The sequence below is a fragment of the Coccinella septempunctata genome, chromosome 6 (genome assembly GCF_907165205.1).
Source record: "Coccinella septempunctata chromosome 6, icCocSept1.1, whole genome shotgun sequence".
Classification (NCBI taxonomy): Eukaryota; Metazoa; Arthropoda; class Insecta; order Coleoptera; family Coccinellidae; genus Coccinella; species Coccinella septempunctata.
Genome location: NC_058194.1, coordinates 11,040,843 through 11,064,968, shown reverse-complemented (window position 1 = coordinate 11,064,968; position 24,126 = coordinate 11,040,843). Strand labels below are relative to the sequence as shown.

General features: G+C 35.2%; 1 protein-coding gene across 30 annotated transcripts in view; it reads right to left on the bottom strand.

Annotated features, from left to right (window-relative positions):
* Nucleotides 1-24,126, bottom strand: part of LOC123316081 (collagen alpha chain CG42342) — a 404,706-nt gene that overhangs the window by 179,975 nt on the left and 200,605 nt on the right. For 16 of the 30 annotated variants that reach the window (XM_044902017.1, XM_044902020.1, XM_044902038.1 and 13 more), the window contains exons 2-4: nt 2,221-2,309; nt 2,087-2,122; nt 1,087-1,122 (exon numbers count right to left, since the gene is read on the bottom strand). In XM_044902017.1, coding sequence (XP_044757952.1) covers nt 1,087-1,122; nt 2,087-2,122; nt 2,221-2,309 — 161 coding nt within the window. The remainder of the gene's footprint in view (nt 1-1,086; nt 1,123-2,086; nt 2,123-2,220; nt 2,310-24,126) is intronic. The other 14 variants (XM_044902021.1, XM_044902031.1, XM_044902030.1 and 11 more) reach the window with 3 other exon arrangements.

Sequence of the window (24,126 nt, the reverse complement as noted above, 5' to 3'; positions counted from 1 at the left end):
ATTACCATGGAAATAAGAAATCTAGAAAAATGAATCCTCTGAAACTAAAGGAAAAAACCTTTCTAGCCGAGAATTAACATAAAATTATCTGAAAAAACACTGATTCACAACAATCGCATTCACTCTAGGACATATGTACTAACAATGCATCAGTTTCCCCTGAGGATAATCATTTCAAATAGAAAATCATGAAAAATTTCGAAATAATACTTGAGAAGTGTTAATTATCAAATAATATTATTTTTACATTCGCCTCAAGGCTCATAATTCTTCCCGTAAAATAATTCACTTTAAAATTCCCGCGCATTTTCTCATGCGCGCCGAAATGATGCGCGTGTTCTCGGAGGAGTAAATAATTCAGTTCATTTGATCTAGAGTGCAACTACTGGTTGGTGTCTATACTGTGATGCTACTAAGTACCACTGTTTAATGTTTAGTGCGGAGAATAAATGGTTGGCTTCTTCTGGATGGTGCCCTGAACCAACATTGTTTCTGGGAAGTTCAACTCCGATACAAGTAGAAAATGTATTATGTAATTGAGCTAACTGCTACGGCAGCTATGGATTTTAGTATTCTTTACATGCATTGCTATGATGTGGATGATATCTTATTTCAAAACGGAGTGAACGAAATTTCTCTTGGAATATTTAATTGAAATTACTTGCGGCCACTTTTGACAGGCTGCGGTGTTATCAGTGTATTCTCCTATCCATAAACGTATGTAAAAATGTGTGCTTGTCTCTGTACGTAATGAACGTAGTAATTCTGCAGCGGGATCTCGTAATATGACGGCCAGTTAGGTTAAATCTATCACTGCATGTGCATCATGTAGTATATCATTAATTATGACACCTATATACATACTAAGATGATTGTGAAGTCACATGCACCAAATTCAAAATATGAAAAATTAGTGATGAAAATTAATTTACTCAATAAATTTTTATAACTGCTATTCGAATAAAGATCCATCTACATCCCCTACTCGTTTATGAAAGTTAGGAGATATTTCCTTGTTTCTAGCAAAAAAAAAACTTGAGATGAATTGGGATAACAACATTCAACATCCAATTTTCTCTATCTTACCATATATCCCATTTCGCCCTTTTGCCCTCTGTCTCCCTGAAATAGGGAATTATCTTCTTGAGCACACATACAGGTGGGACGGTTCTGAACAATCAGTTAAAATAAAATAATACTTTGTTGGGCGTGAAGTACAAATTTTGTTTTATTTATGATGAAGAACCTGATATTGGCGAAATGAAGTATAATCAGAGTAAATTAAGTAATTTTTTTTTTAGTTATAATCTGGTGAAATAATTCTTCCGTAGATGCTCCAGAAAATTATATGATGATAATAACCAATTAATATAAGTTAGGCTTTCAGCTCACATCTGAATTCTACGTTTCCGGTTGATGAAATAATTCAGTGTTTTTCGTCGAATTTTGGAATTGGATTCATTCCAGTAGATGAAATATTTGTTTTTTCCTTGAAAATTTTTATGGGGTCTCTCTTGAAAAAAGGAATAATGAAAATAATTATTTTTCTTTTTGTTTGAGAAAATTTTCTTCTACAAAAATCGAAGCACTTCCCAAAATATCCTCCAATCAAAAGATAATATTGATTGTTTTTACGCGATTGATAATGAACAGTGCATTACGTTCAAAAGAAGTCTATTCGAATAGCAAAACTATAATTTACGATCACTATTCTGCCTGCACTATTTTATTCTCTAAATTAAGAACTTCAAAACTTAAAGAAAATTCTGAATATCATCTCACTGCTTAGCACCCAACCTTTATTTTTACTCCGAACTTCGCATTTTTGAGCACATCTTGCGTTGATCTTCGACACTACAATATATAAATATGAATAATTATGTAATTATGAAAAAAAACAAGTTTTTCACATGGATAACAACTTTTCCGTATCAAATATATGGAATACTTTTGAACGTTCTAAACTCAACTGAAGGAAAAACCATCGACACCACTGATATATTTCATTTGCCGAAAACGAGAACATAATTAAACAACTCGAGCGGACCAACTTAGAATCTAAAAATGAATTAAATAAAAATAATACCGGAAAGCCATTTTTGCCTGGTGTTCCAGCAGGACCCTGAAGAAAAGTAAGAAAACTAAATCAGAATACATAAATAAAACGTGAGGTGTTGAAGTGTAAAAAAAACGTAATCTCAATTCTAAAGTTCAACTTACAGCTGCCCCAGCTTCTCCGACGTCTCCCTTCTTACCCTTCCGACCCCGCTTGCCAGGAGGACCCGTGGGACCAGGGGGTCCTGGAGGACCTGCAATTAAGAGAACAACAAAATGAAGGAGTTTCTTGTCTGAAGTCATTAACTTAAGAGAATCGAGTTGAGATGATGAGAATTAAGGGGATTTTTGCAGAGAGAACTCGAGGATGAAGATTGAAGAAAGTTCAAAAGTTCATCAGAGGCCACATGAAATTATCAAATATCCTATCACCTATTTGCGAGCCTATTTGTTCATTTCAAGTCATGAAATTATCTTCAGGGATTAACCATATGCATTAATGTTAAAAGATGTGTTATGATGATAATAGATATACAGTGTGTCAATTAGAGAAAGTATCACCTTTAATGTCCACATGCAAAAGCAGAAAAAGGTAAACTTAGGTTCCTGGGCGGACATTTTATACGGTTGGTTCCAAACAATTTGTATCGACCCTATGAGAGTGATAGCAGCAATTCTTAAAAGAAAGGCGGTTGAATGTTTTAAGGGTAATTCGATTGCATTTTCAAAAATGACATATCTTATCTACAGTTGAAATTTTTTGTTAGTACGTGATTTTGAATTTTCAGGAGCAATGGCACAGATCATTGTCAAGAATAAATTATTGATATAAGGGGGCCTCGTTTGAATGGCCTCCCCGCTCTCCAGACTGCACATCTTCAGGTTTGCACCTTTGGGAACATTAAACGTCGGTTGTGAATAAAACACAACCGCGAGATGCAAAATAATTAAAAGTAAGAATTCGAGGAGTATGCCGGGAAATTCAAGTTAATGTTTCCAAAAATGTGAGGTCTAATGTAGAAACACATAGGTTATATTCTTCTCCGCAAAAAAATGGACGATGTTTTGAAAATCTTTTCTAGTCACATTTTTTTATTACTCCAATATAAGTATATTGCTGTTGTAGCTTAATCGAACTTTTTTTTTATTCTTCGGAAGTGCTAACTAAAGAATGTGGACAGCCGGGTTTTTTCTGATCCTGAAGAGGTAGCTGAAACTTTCGGAAGGTACTTCTCAAGCATCGCTGCTTCCAGCAATACCGAACATTTTGGTGTTAAGCGATCTTCTTCATGCACGGTGCAGCCCCTCTCCAACATTAATTTTTTTTTCACACGTCTGTGTGAGTCAGCGGGACTCTGAGGAGTATCCTTTAGAAATGGGTATACCTCAGGGATCGGTATTGGGTCCGCTGTTGTTTTTACTGTTTATTAATGATTTGCCGGATTAAATTAGGTCGTATCTTATAATTTTTTTCATCTATATTATGATGGTATTTTTTGTTGACGATGTGTCATTCCTGGTGACAGCATCCAATTTGTCAGAGTTCAAGTCGCGATGCAAGATACTGGTTGAATATTTTTCGGACTGGTGTTATAGGAATGGTCTCATACTCAACGTGAATAAAACTGATCTCGTACACTTCCACTTGCGTGACACCAACGACCGGCTCATGCTCGAGCTTCCTCGTGGGAGCCTAAAGTACTCAGATTGTGTGAAATTTTTAGGTTTACAAGTTGATAAAAACGAGGAAAAAAAGTGTTTCCAATTTCATGAATAAAATACTAGGCAAAAAGAAATCATTTGCATTCCAACTCAAACATAGAACGAGCAAATTTGAGTATTCTCCTATGTATAGTGGCATAAAATTCTACAATCATCTGCCTGATAGATTTAAAACGTTGAAGTTTTCAAGCTTCAAGAAAGAAATCAAAAAAATTCTTTTAGAACAGTGCTTTTATAGTAGAAGCGAATATTTGAATTCAGTTGTAGAGTGATATCACACTAGGTAGTTTTTAATGTTTTTTTTTGTACTGTCCTAATTCAACGTTATTTTGGGTGAAAACCGTTTATCATTGTTATTTTTTTCCCTTTAATTTCTTGATTTCCTTTTTCTGTCTCCTCTGTGGATAATTAATTAATGTTTAATGCTATTTATGTTGCCTCTTCTTGTCCTCCTAATGTCTCAAAGGATTCAATAAATTATTATTATTATAACTTGAGTTATTTATCCCTGAAAAACTTGGAATTGATAGAAAAGACTCATGACAGTCTTCCAAAAAGTTACTCTTTCAATACTTTATACTCATATTTCTATAAAAAACATTCAAATTAATCATCAAATCCAATGATTTACAGATAATTGTAACAATAAATTAATCAACTTCCAAAATCCTCTCCATCAAATTATTTAGCACCATAAACGCTATCCCGCGTATTGGACTTGTTTACTATGCTGCAACACATACATGGTGTTGCAACGCGGTGAAGAATGACTGAAACAATGCTCTCTCTACCCAGACTTAGCATAAGCAGGTGTTCAGACGTAGTAACTATTGTAATATGGATACGCCGCTATTCCCGAGACATTGTTTACCTCGTTACAGTACCAACCACGTTCAAATTTGTTTTCTATCGTAATTTCACAGTTCGCTTTCATAAAGAAATAAGAATATTCTATAACCAAAAATAATAGGTCACACTAAAATATAATAAAAAATAATATGTAGTGAATGGTTGATTAAGATAAATATTTTCATTCAAAGATTTTGCCTTTTAGAATTGTTTGGCATTTCTTTCTTGAATGGCCTTCTTAGCATGAATATGTTTTGCACAGCATGATACACCATCACGTCTAATTTTTCTTCGGCTCACTGATGTTGTCTGAATAGTGAGCTATTTTTTGAAACATGAATAAAATTGAAGGCAGGGTGTGTCATAATAATGATTCGTTGAATTTTTCAAGGCTATATCAACCGTTTTATTTTTAGATGATATTTTACTAATGTGTTCAAAATTTTCTGCGTTTATTATTCGATGAATTTCTTTAGAAATTCAGTAACTTCCGCAAAGCTGCTCAGGATTACCAATTTTTTTAATATTCGGGTATCGACTGTCAGTACCACGAAAAAATTTAACCAATTGAGATCGAGCGCCCGAGTAGAAAAAGTCCTGAGCTGTCGGGGAAGTCGAAAGTTGCTGCCGGTCGGTCACACAGGGTAACTTTTTCTGGATATTTCTGGCTACCCGAAAGTCCCGAAAAAACGCCTTGTGAGTGGCCTGCATAAGCGCTCAATATTGAGTTTTAACCATGGAGTTTTTGCCACCTCCATGGTTTTAAGGCGGTAAACAATGCCTCGAGAATGGGTCTCTTTCCATATTACAATAGTTACCATGTCTGAACACCTACCTGCGCTGAGTTGTGATAAGGTACGTCTGGATGGAGAGAGCACTGGTTCAGTCTTGAGTCATTCTTTACCGCGTTGCAACACCATGTATGCGTTGCAGCATAGCAAACAATGCTAATACGCGTACCGTACCGGCCGGCAACGGAACATGGCAGAACGGAACTCGAATTTATTCTTATAGTATATTTCCCGAAGCAATGAAATGATGTCATGAACGGCATATCAGTTATGCTAACAGTAACAAAGTTGTAGTAAGCACAAAAGCAGACAATTTCACGGAATTTCAGTAGGCAAAAGTGCGCTACGTTGCCGGTGCACTATTTCAAACGTTTTTTTTTTTGGTCAAAGAGCTCCATAAACATTGGTTCTGGCTGTTCTTCTGTTTAAAATGTCTCCAAAAGTTTCATAACTTATCTCTTACAGTAAGTTGCTGCTGCCTTGAGAATAAGAGAATGGATTCTTCTCCTCTTCTCCATATTGTTTCTGAAGCCCGTTTGTAACAGCCTCTACCAAATTTTGGTAAGAAAACCAAGATTATTTTGTATGCAACTGAACAGTGAATTCAACCGAAAGTGCGCATGTAACAGTAAAGAATTCACAGCGCATGAAAGAGAAATTCTCGGCTATTGCAACCTGTCTAAACGGTGATGAATAATTCCCTGAGAGCATATAAAATAAAACATACCGAATCACTTGTTGATATCGATAACTTTTAGCAAACTGCTGTATACAATCTGATATATTAGAGCAAGAGCCCGCAACAGCCAGGCGCACATTCTTTCATAGAACCTGAAAGTTTCTTAACACACGTCACCAACACAGGTAAGAACGATGGTCGATTATGTAGTTTAGGTAGTGGTTAATTTCCAAGATAACAGGTAGATGTGAAAAACAACACCTCTTTACGTTAAAGGTAGGTTTTTTGATATTAACTTCAGAATAATATTCAAAATGAAGTCATCCATTGCCGGACACTTAGTATGGTTTCATCCCCTTGCCGGACACCTCGAAACTCTGAAAGCTTTAGGAACTTACGTTATAGTATAAAACCTGAATTTTATATATGTTACTTGGTGGACTACCCGAGGGACTATCACAATAAGTTGCCCCAGTAGACGGACAGTTTTCATAGTTTTTACATCTTGCCAGAGGCCTTGACTTGAGTCAGCCTGAATATATTCTGCCTTGCACTGGCACTTACGGCGTACTCGCGATGTAAAAACCATAAAACTGTCCGTCTACTGGAGTATCTTCTTTTGATAGTTCCACAAGTGACATATATAAAATTCAGCTTTTATACTCTAAGGTAAGTTAAAGTAGGTAAAATTTTTCAGAGTTTGGGAGTGTCCATACTAAGTGTCCAAGTGTCCGGCAATGGATGACGAGTTATTATTATATTATTTTAAAGGAAATATCAAAAAACTGACCTTTATACTTTAACGTAAATGAGGTGGTGTTTTTTACATCTTCATTAACTGTTACCTTGCAAAGTAACAACTACCCAAACTACATAGTCAACCATCGTTCTTACCTGTGTTGGTGGCGTGTGCAGACAAATTTTCAGGATTTATGAAATGATGTGCGCCCGGCTGTTGCGGGCTCTTGTACAATATTATATGTACAAAAATAGTAATTATTTAACCTCCCGCGATGAATGTTAACTTTTTATAAATTCGTATATGTTTTAGGGAAACATATCAATGTGTCTATACAAAATGAACTCCATGATTGGATTGGCTAATGGTTGTAAGATATTATTTGTGCAGAATTTGTATTCTGGTCCTAAATTCATAAAGGTGATTAATTGATAAGCGGAGGATGATGAGAGAGTATTTCTTTTTTTTTTAACCCATTTGAGAATGGAGTTGTTGGTATAGTGAATAGGTAATGAGATCAAAATTTATAGGTATTGTTCTTATTTATATTATTATGTTACAGAAATAAACACGAACCGAACACAAGGTTATTACTTAGGAACCGTATGTGCATGATATGCTTCGCCTTCCACCATACCATTGTATTTTCAATCCCATCGAACGTAAATATGGAGTATAATGAAAAAATACTACAGAGATCATGTGGAAATTCTATAAAAATTTCCTCATTGTATAGAAGGAAGCACTGGGAAATATAACCTCCGAACTATGGGCCACTCGATGGGCCAACATAGAAGAATAAATTAAACATTTGTAGAATCAGAAAATACTATTTGATAAGCAAGATATACCACCAGAGATATGGAAATATGAAAGGAAGGGAGTGCAGATGAAAGTGACATTTTTGAATATAGGGAACTGTAACGATTTGTCAAAATCAGTTAAGCGTTAGTTGCCGTGGGGCACACAAGCTTTTCCCTCCATTGTTTAAGTCGAGTATTGCATTTTGTGCATGTTTTGGATAAAATGTTCTTCCCGACGTTAGATTAGAGTGATAATACTACAACTTTCTCAGAAATGCCCTCGGAAATGCCTCTTTCTTGCTTATTCTATATATTAATACTTGAAAATAGTTGCTCATTATATCATATGAACATAGTTGCTTTTAAAAACTGGTATCAAGGCTTTCAGCCCTTATCAATACGGCGGAAAACCAAAATCATAAATCAAGGGAACCACCAAACAGATGACAGCAGAACATTTAGGGTTATTCATCTTTGCACATTTTTATTCTGATGATGGCCAAAAGCTTGGTTAATATTTTTTTCGAGGGCTTCGCATTGAACTCTAAAGTCGCGTCCACACTTTGCCGAACAACATCATTCGATCTACACATTCGGTTTGCTACGTTTGACTCGACATAGCGTCCAGACTGGTTTTGCAGTGTATACGTCCCGAATGGCGAAGAACGATTCGTCTCAGATGTGTTCGAGCATTGAATGTGAGCAGAAGTTGGATTTTGGAAAACAATATCGATGATGACGGTGTTTTAGCAGCATCTACTGCAGTAATAATCTAAGTTGCAGGTTGTCAGCGACGTCATGTCTTCGTAGATTTTGGGTGAGATCCCCCCCTGGGGCCAGCGATTTCATGAAGGATCTTCTCCTAGATGAAGTCGAACTCAACTTAGAGTATAGGAACGGCTCACAATGGTCAGATTTGTGAACAAACCCTCCACATTGAGGGTTCAAAATTTTCAAATATGTGTTCTGGGCATTGTAGATCACTCTCAAATACACACGGATGAGAGTTATCGAACGATTTTGACTAAAAAAAAATATTTCAGGGCGATGTTGTACCTACTTTGTAGTATATTTATTCATTGGCATTAAGACCACTGATCCTTCCGAGATCGTCTTCGTCAAGGTGTCGACTGATCTGAATCCCATCCGACACGTCCACACTATGAATTTTGACCTCATTCGGTTCGACTTTCTTTGAGCGGGACCGCGCTGATTCGGGTTGGAAGCGACATGATTCGATTCGACTTTTGGACGATTAGATTCGTTTCGACTCACGTCCACACTCTTTCGACTTTTCCGCTCGACACAGGTCGAATGATGTCGTTCGGCATAGTGTGGACTTTAGAATTTAATAGGGCTACGTCCGTTAATTTTCTTCTATGTGTTACAAACTGTTCTCCTCTCGTTATCCTCCATTAATGATGCTCATTCAGTAACCCAGTAAAAACTCATTTAAAAAAGGAGCAATTGAAGTAACATATTTATATTGATATATTCATAGTTCATATTCATCAATCTTTCGAAATAAAACGAAATGAAATCTCAAAATTTTCAATCCTCATGAAAATTCGTTATAACTAATCTGCCCTCCTAAGCTAAAAAGACGTATCTCAAATTTCACTGAATTTCTTATTCCTTCATATAAGGAGACTTTGAGTTATATTTAATCCACTTCCTCAGAGAAATAGAGGTTCTCTCATTCACCGCAATGCATGAAGACTTTCAAAAATCCCAATTTCAAATGTTCATAGGTGAGGTTTTAAAATTCATTAAAACTCCCCATATCTCAAAACAAGGAAATTTGAGATACCCCTTTTTGGCTTAGGAGGGCAGTAATGTCAGAATTAGAATTTATTATTATTTTGACAGTCTGGCAACGATGTTGTACTTATGACTGGTGACGTCAGTTCATTACTAAGGGGAAACGAGTATACCTGATAAATAGCGCTCTCGTAATTAGTTCTGTAATGCGAATGACGGAAGACAGGCTCATTTCGCTTGTTGGCGAATTCAGAGAGCGGTATGATCTGTATGATAAATAAAATTACTCAAATCAAGAAGTAAAAAACAACTTCCACAAAGAAATTGGTGAAGCGATTTCACAACCAGGTACTTCAAAAGGAAAACTTCTTATTTGAAAGAGAACTACATTGGTATGTAAAAGTCATAAAAGAACATGCTCTTAATGCTGGTTGCTAATACCTCTTCACACCATCGGAACGTGGATTTTCGTTCCAACTGGCACTTATTGTCGGCAGATTTTCTGTAATCTGGCGGGGCAGACTGAGATGGTGCGAAGAAGATTTAGTCATCAACATTGAGAGAAGAAGAAGATATTTTTCACTTCTTGATTTGAGTAATTTTTATTACTCAGATCATATAGCTCATACAGCAGACATGATTTTGAAAGACAACATCATTTGTTTCCTACAGATTGGCATTATCTAGAATATTGAAGATTTTTACCCTCCTAGCATGGCTAGCATTATCAGTGATTTCTCAACCAATTCATTGATAAAACTCATAGAATCTGGCCTTTTATAGATGACTTGAATTCTGATAAATGGTAGAACAGCTGTAGAAACCTTAGTTACTCGAGGAATCTTTATCAGGATCCGCTCCTTCAATACCAAACATGAGTGTTTTCCAAGATTGTGTTTTATTCTCGGTTTTATTATACTCTGTGATTTTTCCCAATGACCTAACTTGAAGAATTCTTTGTGTTAAATATCTATGAACGTCTGATGAAGTGTTCGGAGCAAAGGGGAAGACATTTTCAGAACTGAAAATGGAAATTAGTTCTAATGAAAATCAAGTAACAAGTTTTTTTGGAGGGTGTTTTATAACGACATGGATCATTTCCCGAAATACCTACAGATTGCTTTTTTAACGAATATTCATATTTATATAAGACTGAGTGTTCCGATAATAATAATGAATTGAATGGATTGTGTTAAAAATTGGAGTAATTTTTAACCTAACTCTATCACTTGGTGCACATCTCTAGCAACACAGTGACTACGTTTATCGTTACATGCTTCTGTGAACGTAACCTTTAAATCGCTGTCAATCAGCTGTTCAAAAAAACCGGTGGAACCTGTTGAATCTGCTCAATTTAATTCATTCTCCTCTAGATTCTTCGTTCGCTCAAGTGAATTGGAACTTGGTCTAAATTCTTAACGTGATTTTTTAGTGCACTCTCAACTTTTTCAGTCAGCTCAAATCTAATAATATCATTTTATATTATAATTATCAATCGATCAACATCTCAAAAAGGTACAGTACTTTTTCACTCAACAAAAAATGTAATCATTTTTTTGCATGTGTCATGTTAGAATATCATTCTACATAATTTTCCTCTCAACATTCACTCCATCGCTATGCATTTTCTCACTATTACATTCGAAATATTCTGCTCTACATCTCTCTATCATATTTGCATGTATATTTTCTCAATTTTCTCCAAATCTCTCAATCAACCACGTGCTCAATGTATCTAACCGCTTCAACCTTCTCAAAATGCATCGATATTTCATTCACTGTGAATCACATCACCTCGACAATCACTCACATTTTAATTTCTCTAATTTTAGCATCAAGTTCACATTTCACACCACTCTATTAGAAGCTTATATACTTGTATTCACTCTCATTTTGTATACATGTCACCTCAGATTAACTTTACACCTCTTACGATCAGACTTCTCAGGCCTCTTAAGTTTCAGGTACCTCTACGCTCAAGTTGGACACTTCGAAGGCTTCTCATAGACCAGATCGAAATCCATCTCACCACACTCAGAACTCTGAATAATGGAATACACTCAATCAACTCTCTTGGACAGACTGGTTTGTGATAACGCTCGAGGAGGTCCAACCTGATTTCAACTCAATAAGTATAATTTATTATACACTTTTGCATGTCTCTATTACCTGAAACTTATGATACCTTATTTCTTTCTCTAACGTTATGAACTGCTCTTCTTGTTTCACCTCAATTATGAATACTATTCATTAATTCTTTCTACGTTTACAATATTTCATTTCTCTACATTGCATTTGTAACACAACTCACATCAATTTATGTACTCTCATAAAACACCTTCTGCTTTTCTAATAGATTTGCTATTCCTGTAAGCGTTGGTAATCATCTCTCTCATCCTGTCTCATTACACCTGTCTCACTACATTACATATCTCTAACTTCTCAAGTTGTCACTGCAACCTTCTGTTTTTCTGATAGCGAGACAGTTTATGAAATCGTAAACTCTATCACTGCAAACGTTGTGCTTGCATGATAACACTCACATCAATCCATAACTATCAAGCTCAATTATTATGCAACTCAAAATACATAAACACGTTTTGATGCAAATCTATCTCAATTCTTATCAAACACATAATAGTAGTAACTGTAATTTATTGACCACAGTCAAAGGCCATCGACCAAAGTCCTTCAGCCTAAACACATAATGATTGATCTTGTTACTCGATACATGATATTCACTCAACCTGCTCTTTCTCTCAAGCAAATACAACGTTGATTTTCTCGTTGAAACATTACTCTCAAATTCTCTCAATAACTTCTCAATAATTGTAAATAGGTTCACTCTGTTTAGATGTTGTATATAATTTTACTTCATGCGAGTGTCTATTTATTATGTGACGTGTTTGATATACAATAAAGATTTTATTTTACCATCTCCAACTCAATCATTTGGTAACAGTCCACTTTTAAGTAATTGCCAAAAATCTCAACACCCAGATTTTTGAACAGATTGAAAATTAACAGTGCTGAGCCTGTAAGGACCCAATTATTTTCCATTTTTTCCGGAAGTGATGGGACAGTAAATGAAAATTTTATCATTACCTACTCATTTATGCGGAATGCAGCTGACTGTGGTTTTTTTTGCGTTATCTGTTTTACAGCAGGTAATTTAGTGGTATGTTCTATTACTTGTAGCTGAAAGTAATTACATTCAGGAAGTTACTCTAATTTCCTTGATAATGGCGAAAATGGATGATTTGTCCCTACTCATTACGGTAGGAATGTTAGGGAATGGCTAAATGAGCAATTTCCTAGAAGATGGATTAGCCATCAGATTTGAAACCTATGGACTACTACGTCCGAAGAACCATGAAAAATATAGTGTATACAGTCTATATTAATAACAGGGGAGATTATGGATGGGGAGAATTAGATAGACTACAAATTTGAAACAATTAATTTAATAAGACGGTTATCTGGACAATTCTTGGACGAAGGAGAAAGTTTAGTCAAGCCATATTTATTACAATTCAAATTTAACACTTCATTTATTTCCTCTGTTCCAATTTATTATAGTTATCATGATTTAAAAATAATTTGTCCCAGAAATATTTCATTTCGAATTGTTCATTTATGTGACTCTGTTCTAATTATCATACATCGTAAAAATGGTTTCCATTTCTGACTCGAATGGATTTTTTTTTGGAAAGGGTGCGGTCGAGGGTGCGGTTCATGGACATAAGACTATTTTTATCTTTTTTGTGTGTGTAGAAATGTATTCTAAGATTTCGTATTCCATTTATTCGAAATACCGAATAAGTGGCGAGAAAATTTTTTTGGAATTTGTGGAAACTTGCCAGAGTGACAAAACTGTTCATCGTTTAACACAAAATAACAAGAAGTATATTGTCCTTCTTTAATAGGCATATCGGGACCCGTGCATTTTTTAATTGGCATATGGTCTAGGACTGTGCACACCTCAAAAGCAGTGCATGGATAAGAAATCATATTGCCATACGTGCCGCCTATACCTACGTGTAGGGAATTGCCGTTTGATAATCGCTGGAATAATGAAGTAATGGCCAAAAGCATGAGCTACTTCGCAATCTACCGATAGCAGCCAACCCCGTACACCAATATGACACCGACGGCGATGCGGCCAACCTCCCTGTACCTACTGCAAGTCTCCAACAATTCGCCACAGAGTTCTAGACTTATCAGACAAAAATGAAATATATACTTTTTTAACGTCTTTTTACAATTTACTAAACGCGAATATTTTATGAAAAATTACCTCATAATCCGAAAATGATGAGTGCTTTATGATAATAAGTCATGCTGAAGTTGGCGCCGACTTTCTTGAAAATCACAATTTTTTTGAGTTCATGGGTAGAGTTCAGGAGTTCCTGATACAAATTTTGAATAGTTACGCCAAATCGTGGATTCTATTATAATGAAAAAAATAATCAAATCAAGTAGTGGCGCTCAATTCACGCGACGCCATCTTTTTAGAAAAAATGAGTACTGATGCTATTTTTCATTGACGAAGAAAGAGTTCTGGAGTACTGATCATTTTCAGAAAAAGCTCGGCAACAAAAATTAGAACATAGTATTATAAGAATTGAATTCAGATGCATACCACCCGCCGATATCAGTGAATTGCACTAGCCAATTTGCCATCGTCAGGAATACTAAATGGAGAACATTCCGCCGAAGAAGAGCAGATGCTGACCATGGTTTCGGTCTCATTTGGCCTCCTCAGAGCAACACAGCTCTTTCTCCGATGGAAAAATGTTTGGAATTGATGGACCCTTATTTAATACTGGCAGACGCTTCTGACTCTTCTGAGTACGAGTCGAGTACTGAGTAATACTCGATAATCCATATCGAAACTCAGACGATGACAATGGCATATGTCCCATATTTTCTCTAATTCTGTATGTTTACTCCATTCACTTTTATTTTGGCACTCGGTTGGCCATGAAATAATTTTCTTAAGTTTTTGTAAATAGAACGGAGTAAGGTTGGTCCTAATTAAATGTCGTTAATGTCAACCCTACGTTGCCACAACTAATATCAACAATATCTTTGCTAATATTCATTGATACCAGACTACCAGAGTCTCTGATTAATACAACCAAAAGTTCTGAAAAAAAGCATAGACAGAGTATCAGGAAGTGGTAATTAGAATTGAGGGACGCTCATTAGTATAGTAAACTTGATATTGTGAAAACTTCAATATATCCAACAGTATCGAACACATTCGATGTAAGTAAGTTTTTCTAAATTTCACATATAAAGTGACACTTTTTAAAACTCATTGGAGTTTTGAAACATTCTACTTTTCGCAACCAATTGAACAACAAAATTGAATAATTTCCGACACTAGAGGATTTTAAATGAATCTCCGAGAAAAGCTTTTGAAGACCCCCCGCAGTGCATTACAACCCATTAGATTTTTTAAATTTCATTTAGGGAAAATGAGGAGTAGAGATTCCTCACAATTTTAAGAAAAAAGTTCTTAAAATATGAGACTGCAAATGATACTTATTGCAGATATCTACATGTCACTTGAAGAATTGTTTCTTCGAGTAAGTGAAACACGGATGTAGCCTTCGATATTGCCTAGCAGCTTCACGACCATTGCTCTTGCAAAATCCATAAAGTAACAACATATCAGTATATTCAGTCTTCGATCATTCTCGTATTGAAAATTTATGAAAACACAACAATCTACCACTACCACGTATTTTTCTCATTCAGTAATTACCTGACAATGGTTTGAAATGCCAAAATTCTTAGCATGAGCCACTTAAATTTTGAAATGGGTTGAATTCAGAGTGAACTAATTTCTTCTATGATCTTTCACATAGCATTGAAAATAAATTATATCTGAAGCTACAAGTAGATTCCAGCTGCATGTGAGAAGATAAATAATGGACTAGAAAGAAAGTCTAATGAAAGCTGTAGCACATTCAATGCAAGAGCTAGCAAGTGTCAAAAAGAAATGGGGATTTTTTCGAGAACAAATCACATACGAAAATTGATGGGGAAAGGGGTATAAAAGAATTTCTGTGCGAAAGTGTAAAAGACATCGAAATGTATTTCCTTTGTATGTGTGTGCCTGATTTCAGTCAGTTATTAATATTTTCAGATAATATTTTTCCCTTTGGTATGCTAGCACCCTCCTAGGGGTGCGCGCCGCTGGTTGAGAAACGCTGCCTTAAAGCATGTTACTGAGAATTTCAATCGATTCAATATGAATTTACGCATTATTCGGAGATTCACAGGTCCCTGTTTACTATAAATTGAAAATTCTAAATATGATGATGATGAGAAGTGTGCCATTGATCCTAATGGGCTTGTTCGAATGAGTATTTATTGTAGATTCTGAGAAAAATTTCAAATTCAAAAATTTGATGAACAGGGTGTTTAACAAGAAGTAGAATAAAGAATATAATTTTCTCAGTCTGGAACTGCGCTATCCACAAGTCATTATGTGCAAATATTTGGCACTGGCCCATACTCATTCCCTGAAATTTCCATGAAGATCCATGCAGGCGTTCAAATGTTATGCTGATTGAAATTTTTTGACAGAGTACATAAAACGTCATGTATTGTATCTCTTGAACGAATATAGTAAGGACATTTTTCGAACACTGATTCAGATTCAACAAAATGTCCTGCAAGCCTGAACAATCATTCGAAACACCCTGTATATTTATTCATTTATATGTATATGAGATTGTTTTGCTGTCAGAGATCATGAGTGGCCCGGATAAGTCGGGTTCAGTGTGCTTAGATTTATTATGGTTCATATAGTTATTATCTCGGTTATTATACAATACTGCAATCACGTATGAAAATTCTCTGACATATCAGGCCATAACATTGTATGATCATCTGCCTGACACTGTTAAGTTCAATAAAATACAATTAAACAAAAACCGTGAAATGCATTTTCCATAAAAAAAGTTACTAGAGTGTTGAGGATTTTCACTGAATGTCATCATACTGTATTTCCAGAACATAATTTTTTTTTCATTTGACTTGTCCTATACATTGTGAGTGTCTTAAGGGATTGATAAATATTTTGTGTAAAATTTTTGTGAAGTTCCTCTCTCCTTAGAATTCTCTTTCACTATTTTGATATCCATCGATGCAAGATTATTTTTGTTGAAGAATTCAACATTGTAATTCTCCATTTATTTCTTTGAGAGATATTCCCATTCCCTACCACTGCATCAGGTACATTCAATCTTTGGGATGATTTTTTTGAATTCAACAACTGATATAAAGTCTTCAACCGTCTTCATTATTATGTGTCACTAAATTAATTTTCATCTGTTGCGAAAATAAACGTATTAAAGACTGATCTCTTGTACTTTCCATGCAAATTTAGTGGTATTAAATTATAAAAATATTTTCCATAAAAAAATTTACTGTGGAATATATATATGGTACAAATTTCAAGTTATTTCCATCACTCTACGTTATATATCGATATTATCAGGAACCTCATTGATAACCAAAAAAAAAATAGAAACCACAAATACATGTTATCCTCGTAGCATGAGCATAAAATATATTCAGCATCTGTGTACAGCACTGAAACGTGAAATTGAATTTCTCGCCATGTCTTGCGGCCCTGGAGGCACATGTGTGTGTGTATTAAAATTCGTTTCATTCCTTGCTGAAATATCCATGGTGGATTGCGACTATTTCTCTTGTATGTATGCTAATTCTACGGAATTTTTCAGTCTTGCACTTGAAGCAGTGACTTTACAGAGCTTTTCGGTGCATATTTTATATTTCTGATTGAAAATTGTTGCAAGATCCTTCCACCTACTTAGATAAATATAAATACATTGCGGTAAATGAATGGAACTTAGCATACTAAACCGTACATACCTAAACTAAAAATCGGGATAGCTTTAATCTTGTACAGAAATTAAGATTACTTCCAGTATTGAAACAAGTTATACAAGACAAGATAAATCAAAGATATAACTAGAACAGTGAAAGATATACAGGGTGGCGGTGGGCCATCCATAACTTTCCACTCCAAATTTTGAACTTTGCGATGGAATAACGAAAAAACGCTCAGACAGGTCAAATTTTAGATATCGATTGAAATTTATTCTGGTCAAATTTTGTTAAAAGGGAGCAAATAAGGGTATTCAAATGAGTTTGATATCACTACCCCTCTAGCCGCAACCCCTAACAGCTCTCATTCTTCAATAGGGAAAAGGAGTCGAGCAGCACCTTGTTGGAAAGGCAATTCAATTTACTGCATGAGTGTATATATTTTTTCATCGTTTTATTATTATACAGAGTGACTCAGTATTCCATCGGCTAGAGGGGTAGTGATATCGAATTCATTTTTTGACCCTTCCGAGTGTTTTTTCCATCTCAAAGATCCAAATTCGACGTGTGAAAGTTACTGATGGAATACTGAGTCTGTATAATAATAAAGTGAGGAAAAAAAAATATACACTCATTCAGGAAATTGAATTGCCTTTCTAACAGGGTGCTGCTCGACCCCTTTTCCCTATTAAAAAATGAGAGTTATTTGAATACCCTTATTTGTCCCCCTTTCAACAAAATTTGACTGAGAGTTTTTTCGTTATTCCATCCCAAAGCTCAAAATTCGGGGTGGAAGTTATGGATGGCACACCCTGTATATCTGTTTCATATACCTTTCGGTATATGACTGAACAATTAAAGATTCGAATAAAAATATTTCTGTAGAAAGTTTAAGCATCAAACTTCAGGAAAAAGCAATCTTTCCAGCTAAAAATTGAAAAATTTTGCCCCTCATCCAATGATTCTGCCAATTATAATTCGATGAAAAGGACATCAACCCGCTGAACTGATTTTGTACCTAAATCCAAATCATCTTTTGATAATTCTACTTCTGCGATTTGTTTCCTGCACCCCTAAATTCGAATGAAGGAAGGAATGAACCTTTTTTTGATGCTTATATTTCAATCACACCCGAAAAACTTTTATTATTTGCATGAAAGTACCGTTTCTAGGCATGGAAAATCCTGAAGATATCTGGGAAATGAATTCTGTAATTTGGCTAATTTTTTCTCTAATTTTTTTTCACCAATAGTCTGCACACAATTTTGTACGCATACAACAAGCAGGCATATCAAGAGTAAGGAATCAGTATGACAATAAAGCATAGGAAGCTATACTCCATTCACTTTTATTTTAGCACTCAGTTAGCCACGGAAATTTGACACATTTCACTATGTATAGTACGAAAATGTGGGGTTATAAAGCTTGTCAAAACATTTTTGGGTTTTAATCAACGCTATGTTGCCCGAAAAAGTTTCTGTTATTACGTATTTTATCACAATGTCGAATCTCTTCGCAAAATTTGTGACGAACATAATTGAAGTTTATACAAACTGATTGAAGGCATACCTAATCCAGTTATTTGCATGGAAAATAAAAGAGATCAGTTTAATATCATAACACGCACTAGCTTGAAGAGAGTTAATGTTTGTTATCTTCTTCGGCTAAAGTTTGAATACGTTACATCAGTTGTAGGTTTCAAAAATAATAACCCTAATATGAAATGTGGTTGGGAATGGGTATCTGCCGAAGGAATTAACAGATAATTAGGAACAAGAATGTTAAATTCTTCAACAAAAATCATCTTCAATCAATATAAGGGAAAGGAATCAAAGGAAGTTTCAAGTCAAGATGAACTTCACCTTTGAACAAAAATTTCATATGAATAAACAATTAACAGGACAACTGGCCCGTATTTGTGGCTGTTCATCTTAATACATTGATATAATAATAATAAGGTGTTTATTGGTACCTTAAGACATTTACAATGTATAGGTCAAATGAAAACTAAAAAAATCAATTTTCGGTAACTTATTCGACGATGACATTAATCGAAAATCTTGTAGTAAACTTTTCGCATTAATTCACTCAAACATAAAATTCTCAAATGCTGCCACTTTTTTGGGTCCCCAAATAGAAGGAAATTCTTTGTCATCCTCTTCATTCACAATCTTACTGATGGTGGAAATATTCAGCTGAAATACAACTGGCTTAGATCCAGATGAAACATTATATAAATATGAGGGTATAACTATTTGAATGAGCGGACCTGAATTCTCTTTTTTCAACCACTTTCTGCATTTTCGTGATAGAAAATTATGACATTAACGACGTTTCATGAGTGCCAACCTTACTCCGTTCTGGTTACAGAAATTTGAGAAAATCATTTCATGGCCAACCGACTGCTAAATTAAATGTGAATGGAGTATATGTTCCTTAGAAGCTATTTTTATATGAACTAAACGTGGTTTAACAATTCAATCATTGTTCACCCAAACGATTGAAACGGTATAATAAGCATTTGCAGTCTTAGTCCAAACTGAAGTTCGAACGCAAATTCGACCGAATATGGTAATTTAGTTTTGAAGCAATTTGTCGTCCATATCAGATTCAATTTCGTTGGATGAGAGGTTTGTAGATACTTACTACACTCATGCCAGTTTGTACCTTGGAACATAAATACATGGAATGGACATCTGTCTACAGTAAAAAAAACATCCCTTTGATGTACCGCGTTTGAACACAATGCAGGGTAAAGAAGTCTAGACCGAGCTTAAGCTGCCGAATCTCTATCCACATGTACCTTCGTTGGCGTTCGCACTTCGATGTGAACGAGGGGTTAGGCGATGATGTTTGCGAAACCTCCTTTACACGAACGAGATCTATCGTCCCCATGTTGATTAAAATTAGAAAGTGAAATAAGCGGTCCAATTTGCATTCGAGAGTATCTGAACGAATTTTTTTCGATGCGGAAGGAAAATAAACATTACCTCAGAGCAGAGTTGTTACGTATTTTCATTCCATCAACGTTGCCGTTCGATAAACAGTCGGGCGAGCTTGGAGGAATTTTCAGAAACGCGGACCTTATCGAATATTTTCCACGTTCAACTTTATATTCAATGAATTTCTATCCAATCAAAACAAATAAATTTTCTTTCATCTCACATTCGACGGTTTCTTCTTTCTGTACAATTTCTTCGTGCAGCATTTCTGGGACATTATTACAGAGAGGGAGAATATCGAGCTCAGTGAAATATCTAATTTTGCTTCAAATGTCTCTATTAAGCCCGTTTGTAACAGCCCAGAATTATCTACCAAATTTTAGTAAGAAAACGGCAGAGATTATTCTATGCAACTGAACAGAGAATTCTACCGAAAGTGCGTATGTAACGGTGAAGTATTCACGGCGCATGAATTCTCGAGTAAATTATCTAGAGAATTCTCGGCTGTTGCAAACGGGCTTTAGAATCTAAGAATGACAGACTTCTCATTCTCAAGCAAATTCTACATCTGTGTACTTCATTCATTTTTATTTTAGCACTCCGTTGGCCATAAAATAATTTTCTTAAGTTTTTGTAACTAGAATGGAGTAAGGTTGACACTCAAGAAATGTCGGTTATGTCATAACGCCGTTGCCAGAACTAATATCAATTAATATTACAAAAATGCTGAAAGTGATTGAAAAAGTGAGAAGACGGGGTTTCAGGACGTGCTATTTAGAATTCTGGTCCACTCGTTCAAATAGTAGGTAACACTGATGTTCTAATATCTACAATATATCAGACGGTAGCGACCATATTCAAGGTAAGTGAATTTATTTAGGGCCGCTTGTTCATTAGTGGTTTAACTCATTGATTATCTAACCTATGGTTAACTGTAACTATGGTTTGAGATGGGTTATGCGTTGTTCATAGAGAAAATAACCATTGATTTCAAAACTAACGTGCGTTCAAAAAAATTCGTCGTTAAGCAGGCTATGAAATTTTGAAGGTTGATGTTCGGTGGCTGAACGTACCTATGTCTTTTCTTGAATTACTTCATCTTCTCAAAATGTAAACAATGATGACATTAACCTATACTCGAGCCTATACTTATATTGTAATTTTGTACGGAAAGTGGAAAGGCACTTTTTAGAAAAGGTTTCTTGTAAATTTCACCCAACGTGGGAAAAGCATTTCTTTCATCGAGTAAGATGACAAGAATCCAAGCAATCTGAGGCGGTTGAAAATAGGTCTCACATTTTGCCTTTGACAAGGGTAGGTAATCACAACCTTTTCAATTTTCTGATAACATGTCAGTCTTTATGGAAACAAATAGATGTCTTTTTTCAAAATCGTAGCATATTCCAACAGATATACTCAAGCCACTTGAGATAATACCCGAACAGAGATTTGTTCTTCTTCATCATATTTTCATTATTGCTGAACTCTGGAGTTTTTTTCTTTGGTCGATCACTTTCTTTTTTGTTTGAACATACCTGTTCCGTCAACATATCGCAAAACAGTACTATGGAAAATTGATAATAATCTACAGCAACATTGGGATACTACTATGAAGTAGCCGAACAAAATATTTCCATTATCTTTCTATTTTCTCTCCAATTTTGATGTAGGATTCAGCAGTAGAAGCTTTTTATGCGTCCGTAAAAATCATCTTTATAATTTGCTGATAATTTTAATTCAACAACGATCCAAAATGCTAAATTGACAGTTCACCTGGAAAATAGTATAGCACAAGCCTCGGCACAAGCTAAGAATTACGTTTAGACAAGTTCAAAATTCCATAGCCTACTTGACGACGAATTTTTTTGAACGCACGTTATTAGTTAACTAGTCGTTTCATAGATTTGTTTGTTTTTATGGGCCACATTAGTGTTCTGTGTGGCATCACAAATATGAATTTTGATATCTCTTCTACCAATATTGTTAACACGCGTTCTAGACTACGACAAAAACTGATGCCAATTTGTTGGGAGGAATCCCCTTATACGCATGCGCGAATAGAGTACTCTAACGATTTGTCAAAATCAGCTGACCCTTCATTACCGTGGGGCACACAAAGCTTTTTATTATCAGTGTAAAGAGGCATTTCTTAGAAAGTTATAGTCTAATCACTCTAACCTAACGTAGGGAAAAACATTTTTTCCAAAAACATGCACAAAACACAATACTCGACCAAAACAGCATGTGAATCAATGGAGAGAAAAGCTTGTGTGCCCCACGACAGCGAACGCTCAGCTGATTTTGACAAATCGTTAGAGTTCCCTATTAGAAATTCGAAAATGACAATCGAGATATTGGTTAGGTTGTTTTTATCTTTGACGTTGGATGATTGAATGAATTCGAATGATAATTCTTTTCAAATTCTTTAATAAATTTTGAAATTTTATATGAGGCGAAAGTTAATGAATATTAAATTCATCGAGAATGTTTTTTTTCAACTTTCAGATGAATCAACGAAAAGAGATCAAACTAAATAAGTTCTATTTTATTCGCCCTATTATGATATGTGAAATAATAAGTGCTGAATAGGAATGATATTGTCCATACTCAAGATCCTTTCGTTTGCATTAAAAGTGTAGCACTTTTCTAAACTCGATTTTAGTATTCGCAGATTGAATTTACACCAGTGTAGAGGAGGTGTAGTTTATCTACATCTACATAGGAAAGTGCTACACTTTTTATGCAAACGAACGGACCTTCAGTAAACACAAAAGTGACATAATAACAAGTTCGTTTTATATTACGGTTTCATAATAGTTTCAATATTGCGTGTATGTTTACTTCATACTTATTTCACCATGTACCAGTAGGCAGAAACGGACAGAGCTAATCAGGTATTTTTATTCTTAATATTTTTACACATGCGCAGAAGTCGACTCCTCCCACGGGCTGGCTTCACTTTTCTCTGCCTCATCATCGATATAGATATAGAATATAATAGATATATGGTTTGAAAGGACGAAAACCATTAATATCGTTATTTCTACGACCACTCTCCAACAAATTCAAAATTTTAAAATCCTTTTCGTGTTGGGATAGTTTATATGAGTGACGGCGATAAATTATGATTAGAAAGATAGAGATGGAAAAAAGAAGAGGATGTGCAAATTTCACGCAGGGAGAAGAATATTAGTATCTCTTGCCACACAACTTAATCAACATCTGAAAGCGGGCTTTGTAATTTTGAAGAATTGTAGTTGAAACTACAATGCCTTCACATCTTTTCACATTTACTCGCAAGCCTAATGATAATATTGGGAATCGACGCTTCTACACACCGAAGCATCTTTCAATTGGATTTCGGGTCCTTATTAATTTGTGATTGATTCATTGAAGGGATGCTCAGGCCTACTCCTCGGCTGGCCCAATGAAGTAATATAATAAGAAACTTTCTTATGGTATAACCCTCGGCATAACCACTATCACCAATCAAGAAGTAGTGCCCATACTCTATATTTTCAAATGAAGCGCACAATGAAGATTGTTTGAATATTGCCAAATCATGGCTAGAACAACCAATATCGATTGAAATTTATTCTGGGAGGATTCTGCATCTCTTCATAAACTTTTTACGGTTTTCACTCCCAATCTCTGAAACAAAATCAATTAAAAATGAAATCAAGGATTTGCTCCTGCGTAAATTCTTGCACTAATTTGTCAGGAGCAAATTAACTAGAAAAAATTGTTGCCTGACAATGAACTCAAAATAAATAACGTTGAAATTATAATTCTGTAACGTTTCGGAGTCTATATCAGACTCCTTCATCAGACGAAAAATCTATTTTTTAGAAAATCTTCTGAATTGTGGTTTTTGTTTGACATTAATTGTCAACACACAGAAACAGAGACTGCAGTC